General features: G+C 41.8%; 2 protein-coding genes across 2 annotated transcripts in view; both read right to left on the bottom strand.

The window, feature by feature from the left end:
* LOC146991396 (high affinity choline transporter 1-like) overlaps nt 1-8805 on the bottom strand; it is a 29784-nt gene extending 20979 nt beyond the window's left edge. The window contains exons 1-5 of the mRNA XM_085767915.1: nt 8672-8805; nt 6743-6948; nt 6100-6213; nt 5148-5303; nt 4892-5040 (exon numbers count right to left, since the gene is read on the bottom strand). Of these exons, the coding sequence (XP_085624041.1) occupies nt 4892-5040; nt 5148-5303; nt 6100-6213; nt 6743-6926 (603 nt within the window). The 5' untranslated portion in view covers nt 6927-6948; nt 8672-8805. The remainder of the gene's footprint in view (nt 1-4891; nt 5041-5147; nt 5304-6099; nt 6214-6742; nt 6949-8671) is intronic.
* Nucleotides 8806-10090: 1285 nt separating this feature from the next.
* The window catches only part of LOC146991395 (multidrug and toxin extrusion protein 1-like), a 31383-nt gene continuing 18437 nt past the window's right edge, over nt 10091-23036 (bottom strand). Inside the window, exons 12-16 of the mRNA XM_085767469.1 lie at nt 12053-12122; nt 11833-11965; nt 11634-11728; nt 11476-11539; nt 10091-11406 (exon numbers count right to left, since the gene is read on the bottom strand). Coding sequence (XP_085623595.1) covers nt 11198-11406; nt 11476-11539; nt 11634-11728; nt 11833-11965; nt 12053-12122 — 571 coding nt within the window. The 3' untranslated portion in view covers nt 10091-11197. The remainder of the gene's footprint in view (nt 11407-11475; nt 11540-11633; nt 11729-11832; nt 11966-12052; nt 12123-23036) is intronic.

The raw sequence follows: 23036 nt of genomic DNA, 5'->3' as shown, positions 1-23036 counted from the left end.
GTTTAGTAGGTGAAATTAGGTTTTAAAATCATGACTAAATGAGGCAGTTCTCGCAGCTCTGGATGTCTGCTGCAGGCACATAAGCCCCGCCCACTTGCTGAGCTTCGTCAAGTTTCAACTGTCAATCAAATGGCCTATTGCTAACTGTCACATCGTTCCCGAGCAGCTACGGGCTTGAGCCTGAGTCTGAGTCCAGCTCTTATCTGAATGTCTCCGATACACACTGAGCAGTGAGGGAAATATGCTGGGGGCACACGGATCTCCGCTACCCTGATAGCGTTAGCTCGGCGGCTAATAGCCCGGCGCTAACGCGTTAGCTCGACTAGCCCGGCGCTAACGCGTTAGCTCGACTAGCCCGGCGCTAACGCGTTAGCTCGACTAGCCCGGCGCTAACCGTTAGCTCGGCGGCTAGCCCCGTTCGTTCACCCCGAGCCTCCATGGTCCCGAGCCACTGCAGCATCGGACCCACGGCTCACCACCACAGCAGCGGGAGCCTTGAAGGCTACACCACAACAACAATGAGGGCCGCCACCGTCAGCACAGGACGACGGGCCTAGTGCTAGCCGCCGAGCTAATGCTATCAGGGCAAGCGGAGATTCGTCTGCTGACGGCGGCGGCCCACGGTTTTGTTGCCGGTGTAGCCGTTGCTGTGTCGGTGAGCTGTGGGACGGACGCTGCAGAGGTTCACCTGGACTGTGGCTGTTTTAGCTTTTAGAGTTTTGCCCAGCCCCCCTGTAATCCTCTCAGCAGGCACGCCGATTTTTCCCAGTGGCCACCCGTGGTACTGCAACAAAAAATCCCATGCGGCCCAGAAAGGATTTTTCCCATAGACCGCAATAGTAAAAGAGAAGCCTGTAAAACTGTTCACAGGACACCTCCAGCTGTAACCTCCGTTAATTACTAATCTTTGTATTCTATATTTTTAAGTCATGGACTTTTTATCCGTCAAAATGTTTTCTAACGGCCAGAAAAGCCACAGAAAAGTCTCTTTTCTGGCCGTGACGTCACGGCTGTGTCCGTGCACCAGCAGTGCGCGGTCGTGTGTGTCTCGGGACCGAGGATGCCTGAAACTAACGAGACGCTGTCCGGTGCTAAAATCACGGAAAACACGGCTCAAAGGTGAGTTTTTGTTTGGTCACATCGAGTTAATTTAACTTTATGATAGTTAATGTCTGTTATTAGTCTCTTGTCAACTCGTATTCTTAAACGTAACGTTTTAATTGATGAGATCGCCTCGTAGTGACTGCATTTACTGACGTGAAACCGGACTGTCTTACATTACTTTCCCTGTAAAACCCATATTTTTCAGTAATTTTAGCTTGATAAGTCATTTATGCTGTATGTGTTTGTGTGTGTCAACAGTGTCTCATCGCGGCTGATGTTCTACACCTGTTGCTCCGTTCACGTCAATTTATTTTACGGCTTAATTAATGCCACGGTGGTAAAATGTAGGAACCGAGACATCTCCTCCATGGTCGGTGTGTGTGGTGTGTGTCCTGACGGTGCAGCTGCTCCCCGTCTTCACCGGGGCCGGAGGAAGAACCATGGACGTCCTCCTCCTCCTCCTCCTCCTCCTCACCGTCGTCAGTGTGTGTTTGTTCAGTGTCAGTATGCTAAATGATCACTTAAACTCATAATCATATTATTAAATTGTTCGGAAAAAAACAAACATGCTTGTGACTTTTTTCTGCTTCTACCAAATCCAACATCTGCAACTGTGTCTGGGGCATTCGTGTTTAATTAAAATGTCTGGTTCTGTAACAGCTGTATTAGTGGACACTGATATTCTGCGTGTTGTGGAAATATTGTATAGCTAAATTGTAAGTTAAACTGTTGAATTACAAAGAGTCTCATCCACCTGAAGGCTTAATGATGATGATGAAACTATGAACACAGCCAGTACAGACAATTATTAAAAGGAAGATGTTTTTGCCAAAGAGTTCTAATTTTCTTTAATCACAGTGTGGTTGATAAAAACAAAACACGTGTGACTACGTTTATAATACCTCCACCAACATCCTGTAGATACAACTGGTGAACTGTGCAGCAAGTTAAATATACTATTCAATATAAAAAAGGTAAGAGTAAAGCCTCATTACATTATTTGAGGTGTTCTGTGGTCATCTCTGTCATGTTTAACAAAAATACAGTTAATTATGATTTATTTTCCATCGTGATTTAAGCTTACAGGTTCGGACTAACTCGTTTTCAGTGTAACATCGTATATTAATTAACTGTCAAAACGATTTAACGATCATATAAACGACCGTAGTAAACCTACGATCAGCCGTCTTACTTTTTAAATCATTATCTTTGTTTTAAAGTCCGTGTGAGTCCTGTAAAAGTCTTAATACTCATTCCTTAACTCCACAAGTAACACATACATGAACGCGCAGCGCCAAAACTAGAACGGCGGTTGCTCGTTCTCATTGCCCCAGGGCATGATGGGAGACCGCAGAGCATCATGGGGGGTGACTCAACTGCGCATGCTCTATGGGCCGCATAACGCGGAAGTAAACCCGGAAGTCAGAAACTTTTTCGGCGTATGCGCCAGGCGAGCAACTTCCATTGAAATGAACGGCGGCCATTTTCCGGTCCGGTATCCAGTTAATATAATACATCCATGGTTTTGCCACCGAGCGCCGGCTGGTCCCACGGTGGCAGTCTCATTAGTTTGTTTGAATTAAAAGTGGAGCTTCATGTTTCACATAAGAGCAGCGCTGCCTCTGGGATCTGTATTGAGAGTGAGGAGTCACGTGCCGATTTGGTCTAATCTGGGCGGGGTTTGAGCTTTTTACAGTCCGGTCGGCCATGATGGAAGGAGACGCTATCGGTTGCCAGGGGCAACGTCATCAGAACAGCACAGAGACGGACTAAATTCTAGCTCTTTTTTTGCGCCAACAGATCAACAAATTACAAGAAAGAATAAGGAGAAAGTAAATCACTGGAGCAGTTTTTAACACAGCAGTGATTTCCAGGCATTGTAAAACAGTAAATTACGGAGTAGACGATTTTGTTTTGCCCATAGACTAGTAAGGCTTTTGCCACCGGAATCCTTCCATCATGGCGGAGAAGGGGGGTGGGGCTCTGAGCTGTGACGACAACTCCTCACTCTCAATAGACTATGTTCAAATAACACCACATATACATCAATAAATAAATGTTTTACAATGACCTGATAAGTCTGCATTACATTTTATTAAGACAGAGACCAAGCTAATCAAATTATATATTTTTTATTCCATGATATATCACGGGCTCCGTACTCTTTAGTTGATTTTAATTATGTAAAAAAATTATTTGTTTGTTCTTGTTATTGCATGAAAAGTAAAACACTTTAAAAACGTTGGCTATTTCATGTAGCTATGTTCTAATTTTTATCACATTTTGATTCACATATTCCTGAGGTGAGTCTATTATTATTAATAGTAGGGTCTTGATAAAATAAATTTCCTAATCTTTCCAAATCACTGACTCAGCGTTACATTGTTGCAACATTGTTGTGGCGAGATATCAAAGCATTGTGATGACCTTTAATTCTGCCATGACGTTATTGGTGAGATGATGTCCCTTATTAAATCCGTGACAAGGATGATACCCACTCCGTCTAAACATATCGTTTGATTAACTGCTCGTCATCAAACAAAGCCAGAACGTCCTTTTGCTCAGTGCCACCCACTACAGCATCTCCGAACCACTTAGGAAACCTCCGGAATTTTTCTTCAGTGCATCAGAGCCTCAAAAGAAAATTAGGATTTGTTGTGCAGACTTAAACTAAAACTGAGAAAAATGCACACAGCTTTTATTCCAAGAACAGTTTTACCCTGTTGCTTGTCATAGAAAGAAAATGTCAGACCTTGACCTTCTCTGTGCCACTACAACTAACTACGTATGTGGGTCTAATATTTAAGCAATATCACACGAGAGGGAGTGCTGTTGTACTGTATATCAGCACGGCTGTGATTCGGTCGTAGGCACGAGGCCGCAGGCCGAGTGCCGCAGATAATCACGGGCTCCAAAACAACTCCAACTTTTTTATTTATCTGCGGCACGAGGCCGATAATCACACCGTGCTGATATACAGTACAACAGCACGACCTCGAGTGTGATATTGCTTTTATACAACAGTGCTACGAGCGCATTTTAGAACAGTAATAAACTACAAGAGATTATGATCTGTTTGTTTATTTAATCATTTATTTAGCTCCGCCAACAGAAATAGTTCCGCAACTGGAAGGGAGACAAGGCTGTTGCCAGGCAACACATAAACATTTCATACTAGCTTGCTACTAGCTACAAGCTTTTCCACCGAGCTGCTTCCAGTGCTGGTTCTGGTTCTGAGCCCGTGTCTGATTAGCACCGGAGCAACAGGACCAGCGTGAAGACATACAGAGACGTTATCGATACCGTATTACATTTGTTTATCTGCTATGTAATCAATACACAGTTGAAGCTAAGTAGCTGAGCTACGTGGCTAACAACAGCTAACGCTAATATCAAAACACATCACCGTCAAAACGTAGTTGCCCCCGCGGCGATTTTTTTCCAGCCGTGTTAGTAGAGATTTATCGCCAATTAGACGGACCAGGTCAGGTCCAAGTTTTAATGTTCAGGTCCGTTTAAAACTGTAGTAGCAGCAGAGAGATGGGGCAGCTCCTGTATGGGGAGCGTGGCTCTGACTCGAGTTAGCTCCTGTCCAGCTGAACAGCGGAGTGATAATGCCTGTAAAAAGTCGCAGTGCTGTTGTATATCAGCACTCATGGAACGTCTCTTGTCCAATCAAATTGCTCGGTTGGGACCGGTCGGAACTAACTGTTGTATAATCTTAGTTATAGGTGCTACTGTATCTTACAAATGAATGTGCAGTGCTGAACAAGATGCTTTAACTCACCAAACTGACAAAAACTAGACAGAGCTGGATGACGTCAGTGTAGGCCACAGAATAAAGGCCTCCTAACAAAGTGTAGATGATGGCCACGGCTGACGAGACCCAGACCGAATAAGCGAAGGGTAAGTCCAGTATCACGCTCATAGTTGTTCCTGTCGGGCAAAACCACAAACACAGAAGCGCACGTTTAAATGCTTTGACTGCAACCAATTAAATAAAATGTAAAAATGTTTTTTACCTGATACTCAGGTGTGTTTACCTAAGCCAAGCATAGTGCAGGACACCCACAGCACCTCCATCAGCAGGGCAGGCAGCACCAGAGCACCACTCAGCACACTGCCATACTTTATCTGGAATGGGTCCATCATGGTGATGTACTTCTTGTCCCTCATTGGCTTGACAAAGAAGAGACCACCTTATGGAAAAAATGTTAAAGGGATAGTTCAATATTTTGGCAAATTGGCCCTTTGCCATAATCACTATTTAGTCATAGCAGTAGGTTTGTTACGTTTATTCGTCGGTGCAAGCTGTTCTTAGAACCGCAGAGCGCAGCTGCGAGCTGCTCAGAGCTACGCTATGGAGGCTAATGGGATTTCTTGGTTTCAAATACACAATCCAACAACTCCAAAAACGCTCTTGTGGACAAGTTGTGACCTGCACATTCACCACGCTATGAGATAATAACGGAACGTTACGAGACCGTTTTAGAGGTAAATGCAGAGACTGCGTGACGAAAAACTGTCCCTGAAGGCAACAGCATCAGCGGTTTTGCATGAATTTACCTCTAAAACAACTCTGTCTCGTAACGTTCCGTTATTATCTCATAGTGTGGTGAATGTGCAGGTCACAACTTGTCCACCACAGTGTTTTGGAGTTGTTGGATTGTATGAGCTTGATGAGGGAAACTAAGAAATCCCATTAGCCTCTGTAGTGTAGCTCTGAGCAGCTCACAGCTCTGCTCCACCACTCTAAAAATAGCTTGCACCGACATATAAAGGTAACAAACCTACTGCTATGACTATAGGGACTATGGCAATGGGCCAATTTGCCAAAAATGTTGAACTATCCCTTTAGCCATTATTCTTTATCAGATATCAGAATACGTTCTTTTATTTATTTAGCGGTATCTTGCATTACAACAATTTTTTTAATGCAAAAACAAAGTGGATAATTATGTCTGATGTGTCCTTATCGTAGACATTGTGTCTTACCTAGTATGAAAGACACTGAGTACTGTATAGGCATAAGAGCCCATACCAAGCCCAGCTTGGGAGTGTACACTGCCTCAGCTAGACCCAGGATAAAACCACCCCCGACCCACGTAGCTGCAGCAAAATCACACAAACATGCACACACAAAATAAAACAGTGGAAGGTAGAAAGAACATGATTTCCAGCAGGACGTGGAGAGTTGCAAGTGTGAGTGTGCTGTAGCCCAAATGTGAGGCGTGTGGATATGGAGAACACAACGACCCACAGAAGCTGGAGCCAGTCCCAGCTCACACAGGATGACGGCGGAGAGTCACCCTGTCTGTAGAGACAACCTCACACACCGGACATTCACACACACTCTAGCAGGAAGCAGTAGAACCTGGAGAGAGCCCACACAGGTACAGGGGAGAACATGCAAACTCCACACAGAAACGCCTCAGGCCTGGGGATCGAACCCAGAACCTTCTTGTGAAGAGGGCCATCTTGCAGTGCTAACCACTGCATCACCCTGCCGACCCTGTATAAACAATAATGAACAAAATAATAACTTTTTTTGTATCAAAAAATTAAGGAATCAACTTATTATAAAAAAATATAATCTTTCATTTACGTTGTGAGCTCAGCTGAGATGAGTTTTACTCACCGGTCATGGTAAAAGTCCCGACCAGCGTGTTGATATTTCTTGCTCCGAGGAACATCACCTCAATCCTGCTTCCATGGCTGTTCCGCTCCACCCTTCGGGACTTCCGGGCGGCCCAAACCCCTGTTGCCAGAATAACGATGTAGAAAAACACCACTGCAATCACGCCGGGGATGTCCAGAGCCATGGTGATCGGCCACTATGGAGCTCTGGATAGATCAAATACTGACACTGTATTTACCAAGAGTGGACAAGCACAAAGGTCAGCAACTCAATCAGGAGCCTGAAAAACATGTTTCGGTGGCACTGCTGATTTCACTGCTGGTTGTAATGTTGCCTCTGTTGTTGTATTGTATGTATTTCTGTATTAAACAGGTCCTGTTTCAAAAGACACGCTCCAAAGTCATTCAGCTTTCAGTACTTCAGAAATTAATCCTATTTGTTATATCAACGTAAAAGGTGCCTTGTTGTGCAGTCCTTAATAAATGAATTGAATTGAATTGAATCACTTACAGTAGGCTAAATGACACTGGCAACAGCACCGCCTAAAACTTTAAAGGTTAGCTACAACTTTTTCATCAAAACGATTATTTTTTCAAAAATAATACATGCACAGAATGTCTAGAGGGGTGCAGAGGAAAAATATTAATTTTACTGAGAAAAATTATAGTATAGAAATAATTGTTTTATAAATTCTGATAGGCTACATCTGAATTTTTTTGTACCACAACCATTTTAGTGTTGTTTAGGCTTCAAATTCATACATAAATGGCGGCGTGGTTACATTGAGTGACAGGTTCGCAGACAGTTACCAGCCGTTAATTGGTTGCTTTGAGTTGTGGGCGGGTTCTCAGCCGGCAAACCAACGCACCTCTCCAAATATGGAAAGTACACTCCCACTAAAATCCAAGATGGCACAGTTCAAATCCCCTTAGTAGGGTCACAAAAGAGACTCCCCCAAACCAATGGGTGACGTCATGGGTGCTACGTCCATTCTTTTTACAGTCTATGTGTGCAACATTTAGACCAGACTGCTACAATGAACAATAAAAAAAACAAGAGACGATGAAATACAATAATATTTCTGCCTATTATTAAAAGCTCACTCTGTGCCTAAACATAACATAAAAATTGCAGAATGGCCTCAGCATCATGTTGTTATGTTTATCAGTGCTCCACATCTGCAGTGTCAACACGGGGCATCAAAGTATCAAACTTAATCTCCTGCTCTACTCTTTAATCTAGTCTGATAACATTAGTGAGTCAATACAGCCAAAAACAAAGAAGAAAAAGAGGCAGTATCTTCCACTAATCATGAGAACATGTAGGCACATTGTGTACAGCTGCCAGTGCCACTGAACAAAAGCACCAAATGACACTTAATACCATATCACAGTGGGGTTAAAGCTACACCACGCAGGCTGTGACCTGGAATGACCTCACATATTACCAAGACGGGTGTTTACAACCTGAAACCTGCTGCCTTACTTCACTAGAAGTGTTTTTGCGTGAATTGGTAAACAGCTAACAGTGATCAGGACACTTCCCTCTGACAACATCCCATCATCTGAAGTCTGGACATGTCCAGGTACTGTTGATGGACTTAGGTGTTGTCTTGGTCTCATCTGTCAGAATTTGAACAGCATGATGAAGAGGACTGTTTCAATACAAACTGTCTTTGAAGCAGAACATTTAGGGGACGATTCATGGAATCAGACTTTGTGATTTCTGCTGTTAATCACCTTGTTAGAGAACAGCATGTTGTGTTTTACAAACTGAAACACTTAGACTGAACATGTGCATACAAAGGTTTAGAGAAGGTGAAATTAAGTTCACCAATCACCTGTAAAGGTTATTGTGCATTTTAGGAGCAGTCTGAAATTTCATCTGAAAGCCCAATATCCCTAACTTTTTGTGAGTAGTTTGACTTACCTTGACATCTGCGGTCTATTCCACGATCTGCTGCTCTGAATGTTTGTTATAGCTATTTTGGGAGAAGCTGTGGTGACAGCAGGTAGTTTACCTACAGTAAACTATGACTTCATCAGTATGGCGTCAAATCTAATGAAATCCAATGAAAATGGTCCTCTACATAAAAAAAAGGACCAACCAGAAAACGCTGTGCTCTTGGGAGGTAACCATTGGAAAGGACAGGTCCTGAGTGCACTACAGTTATCGATCAGTTTCAGTATAGCTCTAACTACTGTCTCTGTAAACATACGGTAGGCTACTTGTGCACAAACTTTTCAAGATGAGGAGGGGCCTTGCTCTCGCACCGTACCATATCTGCCTGAACTGACACAGGAATGCAATTAAGGCTGAGAGGAAGATAAAAACGACAACGTATTGGCTGCAGCATTAACACCACCATGTGATACGTAAAGAAGGAGCACGGAGGAGGTGGAGAGGAGGGAAATGCCTCGGATGCGCAGTGGCTGCTGGGGGAGTCTTTTTAGAGATGACAGGAATCAAGTAGGCTAGTGAATCAGAGTAGATCATTATTAGTTAGACTAGCCTACATACCTGATCGTTTCCATAAACTTCCTTCTACAGGCTACACAATCCCGGATAAACACACCACCGAGCGCAACAAATAGGTAAACAAAAGTCGCATACGATGTTAACGTATTTCCTTCGTGGTGATAGAAACCTAACTCCGTTTTCCCCACGACGCTTCAGGTCCTTTCCGATCCGGCAGTTAACGGGAAAGTTAACTTGGACTCCTGAGCGCCCACTCCTCTGTTTATTAAATCTCTGCGACTATACAGTTAGTTTTTTTATTTTTATTTTATACATAAGATTAAAAAAATATACCAACGCTTTTCCAGCAATGGTAAAGATACTTTGTAATAATAATAAAAAGAAGAAGAAGAAAGAAAAAGGTAGATTATGCCTCATTTACTCCTAGACCACATTAAACCAGGTCCTGATCAAAACCACAATACTTAAAGGGATAGTTCAACATTTTGGCAAATTTGCCAGATTGCCATAATTCCTATAGTCATAGCAGTAGGTTCATTACCTTAAATTATCAGTGCATGTTGTTTTGAGATCAGCGGGGCAGAGACGTGAGCTGCTCAGCAAACACAATGGAGGTGAATGGTACAGGTCCCCTGTCCCTCATCAAACTCATCCAATACACAATCCAACAACTCCAAAATGCTCTTGTCGACAAGTTGTGACCTGCACATTCATCACGCTATGAAATAATAATGCTTAATTATGTAACATTAGGACACATTTAGCAAATACTCAACTGAACTACAAAGCTTTTGAAAACACAATGCCCAGCAGCCATGTCTGGAATGTAATGGTTTTACCAGGCTGTTATTCATTTTTAACAAACAAGCTATTCACCTTTCAACACAAATGATTCAACTTTTAACACACTCATATTCATCTTTTAATTATTTATTCACATTGGGAGAAAAAAAGAAATGAGCTGACATGAGAAAACTGTCAGTGTGCTGGTTACATAATGTCTTTGGTATTGCTAAATTGTCCTTTGATAACTGTCTTTGGTATTTGGCTATAAGCTCTCAGAAATGTACAAAGCATTTAATGTGCATACTACAGACCACAGACTGATTCTGGAAAAAATAAACAATATTAAATATAACACACGGGTTGACTAAGAAAAAATATATACAGTACATTTATTACTGTAACGTTTTGGTCTAGCAACAACAACCCTTTACTGACAATATACAGATCATTAGTGTCATACATGTGTAATCTTACAAAGTCTTGCAGCTGTGAACATGTTTTGTCGCCATTTATGTATTCCTATTGAAAAATACAATAACATTTGTTTTGTATTAAACTGACCTCAAAGACCGTAAAAATCAGTCACTCAAAATCTAAACAATTTCGGAATGCCCCTTTAACCCTACCTGAGTTACTACACTTTGGCATGCTCTCTATAAAATATAAACAAATACAGCACTTTACTCTCAGTGCTTCTTATGGGATTTCAGACACAATGGTTGAACACTGTCTGGCAGGTCCTTTTTTTCCCACCAGGGGGAGCAAGAGAGAAACAAACAAAAAAAGGCACTATTAAAAAAAAACAGTGGCATAAAGTATTGCATCAGTTTTCATTATGGCTGTCTTGACAACAAACACCTGCCTGATCTTATATTTAATAGAAGTAGAACAAGAACAACCTAATATTTGTTCATTTGGTTTTCAGCCCTGATTTGGTCTGCTAACCCCTCCAGCTCGCTACACGTTCAACTCTCATCAGTTCAGTTTGGCGGCATTGGAGTGGCTGCCGGCCTCGTTACATGCTGTATGAGAGGCTGTTAAAAGCTGCCGACTGAACCGTTGACCCTCAGTGGGATAAACAGTGCGAGTAACCCTATCACACTTACAGGATCATTCAGTGTCAACATAAAAAGATTGTTTAGTGGAACGTTATGCCGTCGGTCTGACTGCCAGCTCCGCATCGTCAAACACTCACTGCAGTAGCATGATAAGGAGGTCGCTGGCCAAGACTCCAGCGACGAGGATGACGACCATGACCAGCAGTGTCAGCCCACGTCGCAAAACCAGTTGTGTCACTGAGAGAACGTCTCCTACTGTGGTAGCGTTAGTGGATTTACTCCCATCAGCGCTCTCACAACTGGATTCTGTAGCAGCGACCTGGACTTGCTTGGGACTCGGGTCTGAAAGTTACAGGGAGAACTTCAGCATCAACACAAAACCACCACACAAGTCAGTGCACTGGTGTTTACCTGTGTTTTCAATCCCGTCCATCTCTTTTTCTTCTTTGACCTGGACTCCTGCTCTCACCAGGGCCTGATCACAGACATTAACATTTGTCATTAACAGTTTGTTTGGATCTCTAATAGGATTGGAGCATTTTGATTGGTTCAGGGATGTGGGTACGAACCTCTGCTGCAGCTTTCTTCCAATTGAGTTTCCACAGAAATCCAATGAAGAAAATCGATTGCATTAGCACACAAACTGTGAGTCCCGTCCATAGTCCTACATCAGAGATGAAAGAAGTTTTAATGGCTTTTCTGGATGTTCCTTGATCATCAGGAGAAAATGATACATTATAGTTCACCATACGATTGTTCTTTTCATACCTACGATCCCCATCTTTGCTGCAAACATCAGGGACACTCCGATGGGGAAGCCGATGAAGTAGTATCCCACCAGGTTGCACAGAGCCCCAACCAACTGTTTCCCTACTCCTCTGAGAACTCCTCCGGTCACACCCTGTCCACAAACACACAGCTCCGTCAATATTTAAATGTCAATTATTCAATGTCAAAGGAATGAAATTGTTGTTGAAACTGTTCTTACCGCAATGGCATCAACAACATGCATAAAACCAAATATAAACATGACGTCAGAGACCCTCTGTAAAATGTCCCTAAGAAACAAAGATATAGAGTCAGTACATGTGATCTCTGATTACAATCAGGTCAACAAGTCAGAGACCGACTGAGCAATCTGAGTGAGAACTTGAATCTCTGAAAAATGTACATTCATGTCAGAAGCCTAGTATTGGACATGTCCACCTTTTACTTTAAAGACAGAATGCAATTCTCCTCCCTTCTCTCCGGCAAGCCTCTATTTCTTTAATATTAAAAAAAAATAAGGACCCACTCCAATGCTCATCCTACCGCCCTATTTCACTGTTAAATGCTGATGCTAAGGTGCTTGCCAAAGTTCTTGCACATAGGTTAGAATCTGTCCTTCGATCAGTCATACATTCTGACCAAACTGGGTTTATTAAAAACCGGCATTCTTTTTTCAATGTCAGGCGTCTTTTCAACATAATATATGATAACTAGCCCACAGGGCTACTGCCGGTTTTGCCATCTCTGTCAACATGGGAATCAAACCCACGATCTTAAGGTCAAGACAGAGCTGATCAGACAGACACATGATCATCTTTCTATAAGCACTGATATGGAGGAGCTGTAACCACATTAGGTTAACTGTGTGTGTGTGTGTGTGTGATCACATGAAGTTACCTGTGTGTGTTAGAGTGTGGGAGAGGATTTGTATGTTACCTGTGTGTTTTGATGTGTGTGTGTGTGTCTGTAACTGTAATCACATGAAGCTGGTTCTAGAGTCTGTGTGTGTGTGTGTGTGTGTGTGTGTGTGTGTGTGTGTGTGTGTGTGTGTGACTATGAGCTGCATCCTGTGTCAGTCTGATTTAGCTGTGTCTGTGTTTATAAACATTTAAACGAGCGCCAGGTGGATTGTTTATGAAGTTAACGAGCTCTGGCCTGAGAATCACAGAGGTTACCACGGCGATAGGGGCCCCGCAGGCTGAGGCAGACAGAAACGTGGAGAAAAAGAGCGATTTTATGCCTCTGGACCGGTCACATTTAGGCTTACTGTGCCAAAACGGTAACTCCTATCAGAACAAAACACAGATCACGTTGCTCTAAGGACTTCCTGAAAAATTTGGTACGATTTGGTGTTTCTACAGTAAATATTTTGGAGACGCTGGCAGTTTTAAAACATCAGTCCGTTCTGCTTCTCTCAGAAAATATTTGTATTGGAGTCAATGAGGAGCAGAGACAGACGTGGCCGCACTCAGAGGCTTATTCTGTAAATTCTGTAAGTCTCTCTGATATTTTAAGCACATGATATGAGAGATAACAAGTTTGTCTTACAAATTCTGAAAAAATTATGTGTGTAGAGTGTAAATTATGGCCGGGCCGAGTGTGGAAAGAGAAAAAATCTGGAGTTTTTATGGCATCTCTCCCACTCTAACCAATGATGTCACGCGCTCTGACACGAACATTCCGTGCAATACACAACCATTATAATCTCATAATTTCTCCAAAAATGATCATGGTCATTGATCAGGGATTGATCAAAAACTATATGACCTATCAAAATGTGGAGTAATACGACAATACACAAGACTTGTGTCTACTGTTTAAAGTTTAAATGGAGTCTCTAGGTGAAAGTATGCCTGAGCAGTAGACGTTTGTTAAACTCCAATGATTGGTCTTTTTCGCTCTTTTTTTTCCCGCCCGTCCCATTGACTTCAGTGCAATCCCGATCAGGACGCACGTTTTGATATATAATTTTGACTTTCGATAGTTGCAGGACTAGTAGCGAATCGAAAGTCGGCCGGAAGTGGAAAAATAACTAGAAAATACATTTCCAAGAATGGAAATGGTGTGAATGCTGAAAGCAATGCTGAATGAGCTGAAGAAATTGTTGAAACAATGCTGAATGAGCTGAAGAAAGAAAGAAAGAAAGAAAGAAAGAAAGAAAGAAAGAAAGAAAGAAGAAGAAAAGGACAGAAGGAAAGAAAGAAAATGGGAAGGGTAGATAAGAGAGAAGAGAAGGATAAGAGAGAAGGAGAAAGAAAGAAAGAACAAAAGGACAGAAAGAAAGAAGACACAGAGAGAAGGGTAGATAGAGAAAGAAAAAGGTAAGAAAAACAGAATAATAGAAGATAAAGAGAATAGAGAATGAATGAAAGAGACAGAGGGGTAGTAAGAAAGAAGGAAAGAAATTGGGGTGGATAAATGAAAGAGAGAGATATACAGAGAGCGGTAGAAAGAAAGAAAGAAAGAAAGAAAGAAAGAAAGAAAGAAAGAAAGAAAGAAAGGGGGTAGAAACAAAGAAAAAGAAAAGGAGTAGAAAGAAAGACAGAACAAAAGAAAGAAACAAAGAAGTAAAAAGAAATGGGGTAAAAGAAAGAAAGAAAGAAGAAAAAGAGAGAGGGGGATGATAGATAGAAAGAGGTAGATGGATGGATGGATGGATAGAGGGGGAAAGATAGAAAGAAGTTATGTAAAATACAAATGAAGGAGTAAAAGAAAGAAAGAAAAAGAGAGAAAAAAGAGACAAAGGGTTTGAAGATAGATAGATAGATAGATAGATAGATAGATAGATAGATAGATAGATAGATAGATAGATAGATAGATAGATAGATAGATAGATAGATAGATAGATAGATAGATAGATAGATAGATAGATAGATAGATAGATAGATAGATAGGACACATGTTAAAAGCTGCATCCTATGTCCTGGCTCCACCTGTAATTGTACTACTGGCTGGCTCTAGCCATTTTGGTGCCCTAGGCGAGATTACTCTCAGGCGCCCCCCCAACAATGATCATAATGATCATAACGATAACATAGCAGTGTATCTCTATCTCCCCTTTGACCCTGAGATACACAACTTGCACAACAATCAGTACAATTGCATTGAGTAAATTCTGGGTGAAGACATGAAAAAATTAGTCTCTTCACAATCATGAGAACAAACTGTTGTGGTGCTTGAAATAGGAAAGTTTGGGCTTCACAAAAGCAGTGGAATATACTGAATGATATAAGGCGATAAGTGTAGAAAAAAATTGTGAAATTGCTTTTTGAGCATAAATGTTAGGCCTAACTGTCATTCTCACCAAATGTCTCAAATGTGGGATAACAGAAGCTAAATATTGACTTCACGTTACATTTCAAACTTCATGAGATGTGTGTAGCCCTAAATGAGAAATTTTCTCCAAATATCAACTAAATAGACAAAAAACACACAAAATGTACAATATTTAGCCTATATAATGTACCCTATATGTGTTGTCACTGTGGTACTGTTTGAGAGGTAAAAAAAAAAAAAAAAAAAAAACTAGTTTGAGAGCTCAGCAGGTCTGAATACAGAGCTGGAGCTGATCTGGAGCTGTGGCCCACTGGCCCTGCTGTCTGAGCAGGCTGAAATCTCTACTCTCTTCTTTTTTCATAATCTTCCTCATCAAATTAGTCAGGACTTTAAACATCTGAAGCACCGTCATCATTCTCTCTCTCTCTCTCTCTCTCTCTCTCTCTCTCTCTCTCTCTCTCTCTCTCTCTCTGAACGACTCTGCTGTTTCGAAGCGCTTCACAGTTGTTGTTTTGATTGACAGGTCGTCAAGGGCGTGCGGCCGTGCGTATTTGAAAGAGGAGAGCCTCCCAATCACAGTAGTTGAACCGCATTTCTACTGCGTAAATGACCGAAATATGAAGAAAAAAAAACATATCGAGACGGTTGCGCAAACATGCCGGCATTTGTGCCACACATCTAATTAAAAATGTGGCGTTTCTAACAAGAAATCGGCTTGAGAGCATTCCTGCTGCAGACAGGTATCTGCTGTGTGTGTGTGACTATACACAATTTAGGAACATGTTTGTCATTGTTTATTTATTTGTTTTGGGGTTTTTTTTCTACACAGAAAACACTAAGTGAGGGGGCGCCAGCGGACATAAATCATTATTATTATCTTTTTTTTTTTTTTTTCCCTTGACTGGCGGCGCCCCTCCAGCAGTTAGCGCTCTAGGCGACCGCCTATATCGCCTATGCCTAGAGCCGGCCCTGACTACTATTAATAGAGTTGGAAAGACTAAACGTCTGAACTTAAATTCATGAGAAAAATATAAATTGTTGGAGGGTTTAGAGTGTTTATTTATTTAGCACACAAATTTCAATGGTGCAAGGAGGGAACGAAGCCGGTTGGCTTGTACATAGGTTCCACCGCTATAACAAATTACAACAAGACAAATTTCAATGGCTAACAAATAAACAGATGTTTACATCAAAAGTATAAAATCATTGAGAGGCTGATGAATGTGAGCTGAAAACCTATGTGTGTGTCTGGGTGAGTGAGTCTGACAGTCTCTCTGTCTGCGTGTACATGTGCAGAAAGTAAAACTGTTAAGCGCCACAGAACTCCTCTCTCCCTAATGATCTGATTGATTTAGACCTGCGTGGCAGCCTGCCCTCAGAAGTTACCATGGCGACTCAACTAACTGCTTACATTTTACTGTGTGGAACAGTGTTGTGTTTGTGTGTTTGTTTGTTTGTGTATGTGTGCATGTGTGACTGTGTGTGAGTGTCTGTGTGTGTCTGTCTGTGTGAGTGTGATGCCTGTGTTTGTGCGTGGACATCCTCTGTCAGTCTGGTTTATCATGTGTCTGTGTGGGGCTGTGTTTAAAAACATCTTAACGAGCGGCCAGGCTGCACCTGCACTGTTCTATTTATAGACTTTGATAACGAGCTGGCCGCTACAGCTGGACCAACTGCACACAAGAGCAGAGCAGAGCAGAGAGATTTGAGCTCTGTGCAGCTTCCGAAAACAGCCCATAAAAAGAGAACCGTACCTCTTATCAGAATGTGGCCATGACTACTGGGGCAAGGAGACCTTCCTGAGCACATTGATGTGCATTAAATGTTTGTAGGGCAAAAACTTTTCTCAGGGTCGCAAGGTAGAAAAGGGGGGCATTTCTGCTTTTCTAAAAAAAATCAGCTCCTACTTTTATATTGAAGTGGATGAGCCACTGGAGCGGGTCTAGCTGCACAATTAGGCTCACTGAGACAATTCTGTAAGTCTGTCTGCTGTTTTGAGCACATCAAATGAGACACGACAAGTGTGGCTACAAACCGGTGAGGAAATCATGTGTCTAGAGTTTAATTTGTGGCCGTGCTGGCAATTTATCCAGAAAAAATCCTGAATGTTTTTTCGATCCCTCTCACTCTAACGATGATGTCACTCACTCTGACCCAACCCCATACACACTCATTGAAAAGTGTGAAATTTGTCAGAAATCCTCATGTGCTTTTAAAGGATTTATCTCAAAAACGGTACAAGCTATGAAAAAGTTGTACATACAGGATGAATACATTAGAAGTTTGTCTACAGCTCAGAATTTGAATGAAGTCTCTAGCTGAAAGTATGTGGACGCTTTAAAGGCTGAAAGAAGTAAGAAGATTTGAAGAGTTTCAAGACTGTTCCAATGCATTCTCTATGGGGAAAAAAAATCAGAAATAGTTGAATTTTGCAAAAAGTATGAATAGTTGAAAAGAGAAAAGACATAGCACACCTGTCCCGAAAAGGCTGAACATTTTGATGTGAGAATTGTTGAAATAGCACAAAGTATGAAGGACTAGTTAAGTGTCAAAAGTATAAAGAAAATGGCCGAACAGAAGAACAATAGTGTGAATGAATACATTAGAAGTTTGTCTACAGCTCAGAATTTGAATGAAGTCTCTAGCTGAAAGTATGTGGACGCTTTAAAGGCTGAAAGAAGTAAGAAGATTTGAAGAGTTTCAAGACTGTTCCAATGCATTCTCTATGGGAAAAAAAAATCAGAAATAGTTGAATATTGCAAAAAGTATGAATAGTTGAAAAGAGAAAAGACATAGCACACCTGTCCCGAAAAGGCTGAACATTTTGATGTGAGAATTGTTGAAATAGCACAAAGTATGAAGGACTAGTTAAGTGTCAAAAGTATAAAGAAAATGGCCGAACAGAAGAACAATAGTGTGAATGCTTCCAGCATTCACACTAACTAGAAAAAGCATTTCCAAGAATGGAAATGGTGTGAATGCTGAAAGCAGCTGAACGCTGTTGCAGAATTAGCAAATAGTGCAAGCAGTGATCACCATACAAATGTTTGACCGAGGTAGGAATCGAACCCACAACCTCAGTGCACACACAGTTTCAGAGACTGTTGTCTGTTGATGAGCTGCACTCTGTCTCACTCTGAAGTTAACAAGCCCAAAGCTGCACCTGTTGGAAACACACTGTGTCAACACCAAGAAAGCTTGAGAGTCAAGCTTGAATGACTTACAATGAAAATGTCTGTGAATTTCAGGCTGAGAGCAGCAGTTTCAACATGAAGCAAGTTATCAGAAGTCAACAGAGGACGACTGGGAAAATAATTCACTATAATTGTTGTTGAGGCAAGATTTGAACCAGGAATCGAACCCACAACCTCATGATCACTAACCCTTTACTCTGCCGCTTCGCCACAGAGAGCACAGACGTAAGCATGTTGCCATTGTAATGTGATGATGGGCTGCAAACGGTGGCAGTAGCAATTAACGCGTCTCTTAACGAACACCTGTAACCAATTGAGGGTGGGGGAGGGGAGCAGAATTCAACATCACATAACAAGATTGCTCAGCCTGGATTCGAACTAGTGACCTTAGGGTTGGCAAGCGGCCACCTTACCAACTGGACTACAGACAGAGTTGTTGAGAAGAGAGGTTGAGACCTTGATGAATGTGAGATTTTTCAATGATGCTTAAAAAAAAGAAGAAAATAGTATAAATGAGCCACAACAAGTAAGTAGAGGACTTTTTTGTGACCTGTGACTATTTTTTGGTGAATTAAAATGAATTAAAAAGCACTTAACAGCAAGTTACAAAGTTGAGCTCCTTCTCCTGCTGCTGTGAAAAAAATGCATTGGGCTGAATGAGAGCAGAGAGCTCCCTGGCTGCATTTAAAAAATATTTTAAATTATTATCTAAGTCTCTTTGCATTTTTGACCAGAATTTTAGCCAGAAGACAAGTGTGGCTACAAAACTGGAGAAAATAATTTGTCTAGAGTTTAATTTGTGGCCGTGCTGACAGTTTAGCCAGAAAAACTCTAGAATGTTTTTTTGCCTCTCTCCACTCTGGCACCACTCTAGCTCTGCTCGTTAGACGCAACACACACCCATTATAAAGCTGAAAAAAATCAGAAAAAGTTAAATATTTGAAAAAGTATAAAAAGTATGAAAAATTTGAATACATCCGATAAAGTCCAGAAAAAGCTGCACGTTTTGATATATGAATTGTTGAAATAGCACAAAGTATGAAGGACTAGAAGAAGACCGTAAAAAGGCGGAAGAAAATGGCCGAACAGAAGAACAATAGTGTGAATGCTGAGAAAATTTCCTCTGGGGAAATTTTGAATGGGCCACGGGGCTACTGCCGGTTTTGCCATCTCTGTCAACATGGGAATCAAACCCACGATCTTAAGGTCAAGACAGAGCTGTTGGGACTCAGCCCAGTCAAAATGGAGTACAAGACTGCATGGCTTCTTTGTCTCCCAGACAAAGGAAAACCATTGAACTCAGCCTCCCAGCGTCCTTCACCTCTTCGCACCTAGGTGTGAAACCTCCACTACTGACCCCCCATTGGTCAGGTACGCTCCTCTCAGCTCCTCACCTGGAGCTACTGCTACCGCTCTCAAACCTCTGTGAGGCCTGCACAAGGCAGACGCCTACACTGGAGCAACCCGTGGCAGCGACGCGAGTGCCTACCAACGGATTAAAGAACAAGAAACAGCTAGCACGACACAAGGTCTGCTAGTTGAGTCAACGGAGCCACAACGCCAAGCAGAACAACCAACCAACTCTGCAAGGAGAAGGACTCTCCTCAACGGAACTCAAACTACACAGCCAGGACGGCTGTAGTTCACTGGACAAAGACACAATCACTGGACTTGACAAACCGCAACAGGACCGGCAACCCTGCAACCGCAGGAATCCCCACCAGCACCGGGATCTTCTCACCTTCATGTGACTTGGTAACGTAACTGGGCCTAGTTAGGATTACCTTGCACCTTGACTAAGCATAGAGTACTTCAACCATGCCAATGTATGTATTGTATATCAGTTAAAATACTTGAGCTTTGTTATTGTTGCTTTGTTGTTGTCAGCTATAGTCTCATATTTAGTTAACCTATGTTTAACATGCAACTTGAGCATTGAACAAAGGACACATCTTTGTACACGTACACACACACACACACACACACACACAGTATGTAGCTTGTCTTAGGCCTTGTCCACACGAGCCCGGGTATTTTTGAAACCGGAGTTTTGCTTCGCGTCCACACCAGTGGTGTAATAAAAACACTCCGTACACACGCAACCGTGGAATCCGCTACTAAGTGACGCAATGCACGTGTGGAAGGCTGTTTTAACCAATCAAAATACAGTGGAAACCGCTTATGGATCAAAAGGCTTAGGACGGAATCATTTCTATACAAATGCTGTTTAAATAATTCGTTATCAAGAAATCCGCTTATAGTGTTCATTTTTGGTCATTTTATGGATGTAAACATGCGCAAAAACCATTTCAAAACTACGTGTTATTATAGCTTTATTTCACAGACTCCAAGTCCAACAATTAAATATGAATTAATTTAATAAAAATGTGTAGCCTATTTATTTTATTTTCGGCGGTGTCCCTTTGACGTGCACTGCTGCAGCAGCCTGCACATGTTGCTGCGCTGTGTCTTGACTCTTGTGCTGTGTGTTGTTGTGCGCTGTGTTGTGCTGTGTGCATCACCTGGCTGCTGAGCCACATGACTGTCTGTCGGTGCGGCGCAACTCTTTATCACTGCCTGTTGTGTTGTCTGTCAAAACATGGATGAATGAAACATCATATCCACTTTATATCGACCGCGGACGTCACGGATACATTTTCGGCTTTTGGCTCGTTCCGTTCATCTCCGCATAGGCTCTTTTTATCACTGCATGACAGCAGCATGACAGCAGTGCGAAAAACTATACAAATAGCATTTAGATGATGTAAAAAAAAAAAAAAAGTGATAAAAATCCACTTTGTCACCTCCATTTTTGCGAGCTCACCTGCAAACCGCTGCAAACAACCTCTGCGGGCTGGCAGTGTTTACATCAGCACGTGTGCAGCTATGACGTAAACGAGTAAAACAATCACGGTTGCAGTGTCCACACGCACCCGGTGAAACCAACCCTGGCCGAAAACCCCACCCTGGACTCCGGTTTCAAAAAAACACCGGTTCCGGGGTTCCAAAAGCACGGTTGCATGTGGACAGGACATACAACCGGGAACATATGTTCACGGTTTCAAAAATACCCGGGCTCGTGTGGACTAGGCATTAGTTTCATGTTTTGTTATTCCATTTTCTAGATGTGTCCAATAAACTTCCTTGAAACTTTACTCGTCTGTTAATGTTGTACAATAGTGAGTATGCCAACCTCTACGCAGTAGAACTTCTAAATCCTTCAATTTTGCAGCTATTGATAATGTTAATTTGTTTATAATTATTAATTTAATCATTAAACAAGGTTCTATATTAATAGTTAGCACACCCTTATGAGACTGACTTTGGTACTTTGGCTGTCTGGTGCCCCGAGGTGGATTTAATAAAATTAAATCCCATTAATAATTTTTATAGTAATTATTAATATTTTGGTATTGATATTTTACTAATTTAATAGCCAACAACCCTCTTAATAATAACATTACTTAGAGTTGGTATAACCCCAACATAAATGGTGCTTCCGTTGTGAGGCATCATAATAATTCTTAACACTTTTCTTATAAGTTGTGTTAGAGCACAACATGTGTGTCTGTAACTGTAATGACATGAAGCTGGCTCTAGAGTCTGTGTGTGTGTGTGTGTGTCTGTAACTGTAATCACATGAAGCTGGTTCTAGAGTCTGTGTGTGTGTGTGTGTGTGTGTGTGTGTGTGTGTGTGTGTGTGTGTGTGTGTGTGTGTGTGTGACTATGAGCTGCATCCTGTGTCAGTCTGATTTAGCTGTGTCTGTGTTTATAAACATTTAAACGAGCGCCAGGTGGATTGTTTATGAAGTTAACGAGCTCTGGCCTGAGGATCAGAGGTTACCACGGCAACTCGAGGTGGTTACCACGGTGATAGGGGCCCCCCCAGGCTGAGGCAGACAGAAACGTGGAGAAAAAGAGCGATTTTATGCCTCTGCACCGGTCTCACATTTAGGCTTACTGTGACAAAACGGCAACTCCTATCAGAACAAAACACAGATCACATTGCTCTAAGGACTTCCTGAAAAATTTGGTACGATTTGGTGTTTCTACAGTAAATATTTTGGAGACGCTGGCAGTTTTAAAACATCAGTCCGTTCTGCTTCTCTCAGAAAATATTTGTATTGGAGTCAATGAGGAGCAGAGACAGACGTGGCCGCACTCAGAGGCTTATTCTGTAAATTCTGTAAGTCTCTCTGATATTTTGAGCGCATGATATGAGAGATAACAAGTTTGTCTTACAAATTCTGAAAAAATTATGTGTGTAGAGTGTAAATTGTGGCCGGGCCGAGTGTGGAAAGAGAAAAAATCTGGAGTTTTTCTGCCATCTCTCCCACTCTAACCGATGATGTCACGCGCTCTGACACGAACATTCTGTGCAATACACAACCATTATAATCTCATAATTTCTCCAAAAATGATCATGGTCATTGATCAGGGATTGATCAAAAACTATATGACCTATCAAAACGTGGAGTAATACGACAATATACAAGACTTGTGTCTACTGTTTAAAGTTTAAATGGAGTCTCTAGGTTAAAGTATGCCTGAGCAGTAGACGTTTGTTAAACTCCAATGATTGGTCTTTTTCGCTCTTTTTTTTTTGCCCGTCCCATTGACTTCAATGCAAAACTTTGCGCAGTTTTTCGCGACTTACGTCTTTCTTTTTTTGCCCGTCCCATTGACTTCAATGCAAAATTTTGCGCAGTTTTTCGCGACTGACGTCGCTGACCG

The sequence above is a fragment of the Trachurus japonicus genome, chromosome 1 (genome assembly GCF_045865225.1).
Source record: "Trachurus japonicus isolate A0001 chromosome 1, Traja_1.0".
Lineage (NCBI taxonomy): Eukaryota > Metazoa > Chordata > Actinopteri > Carangiformes > Carangidae > Trachurus > Trachurus japonicus.
This window is presented reverse-complemented; position numbering and strand designations above follow the sequence as displayed.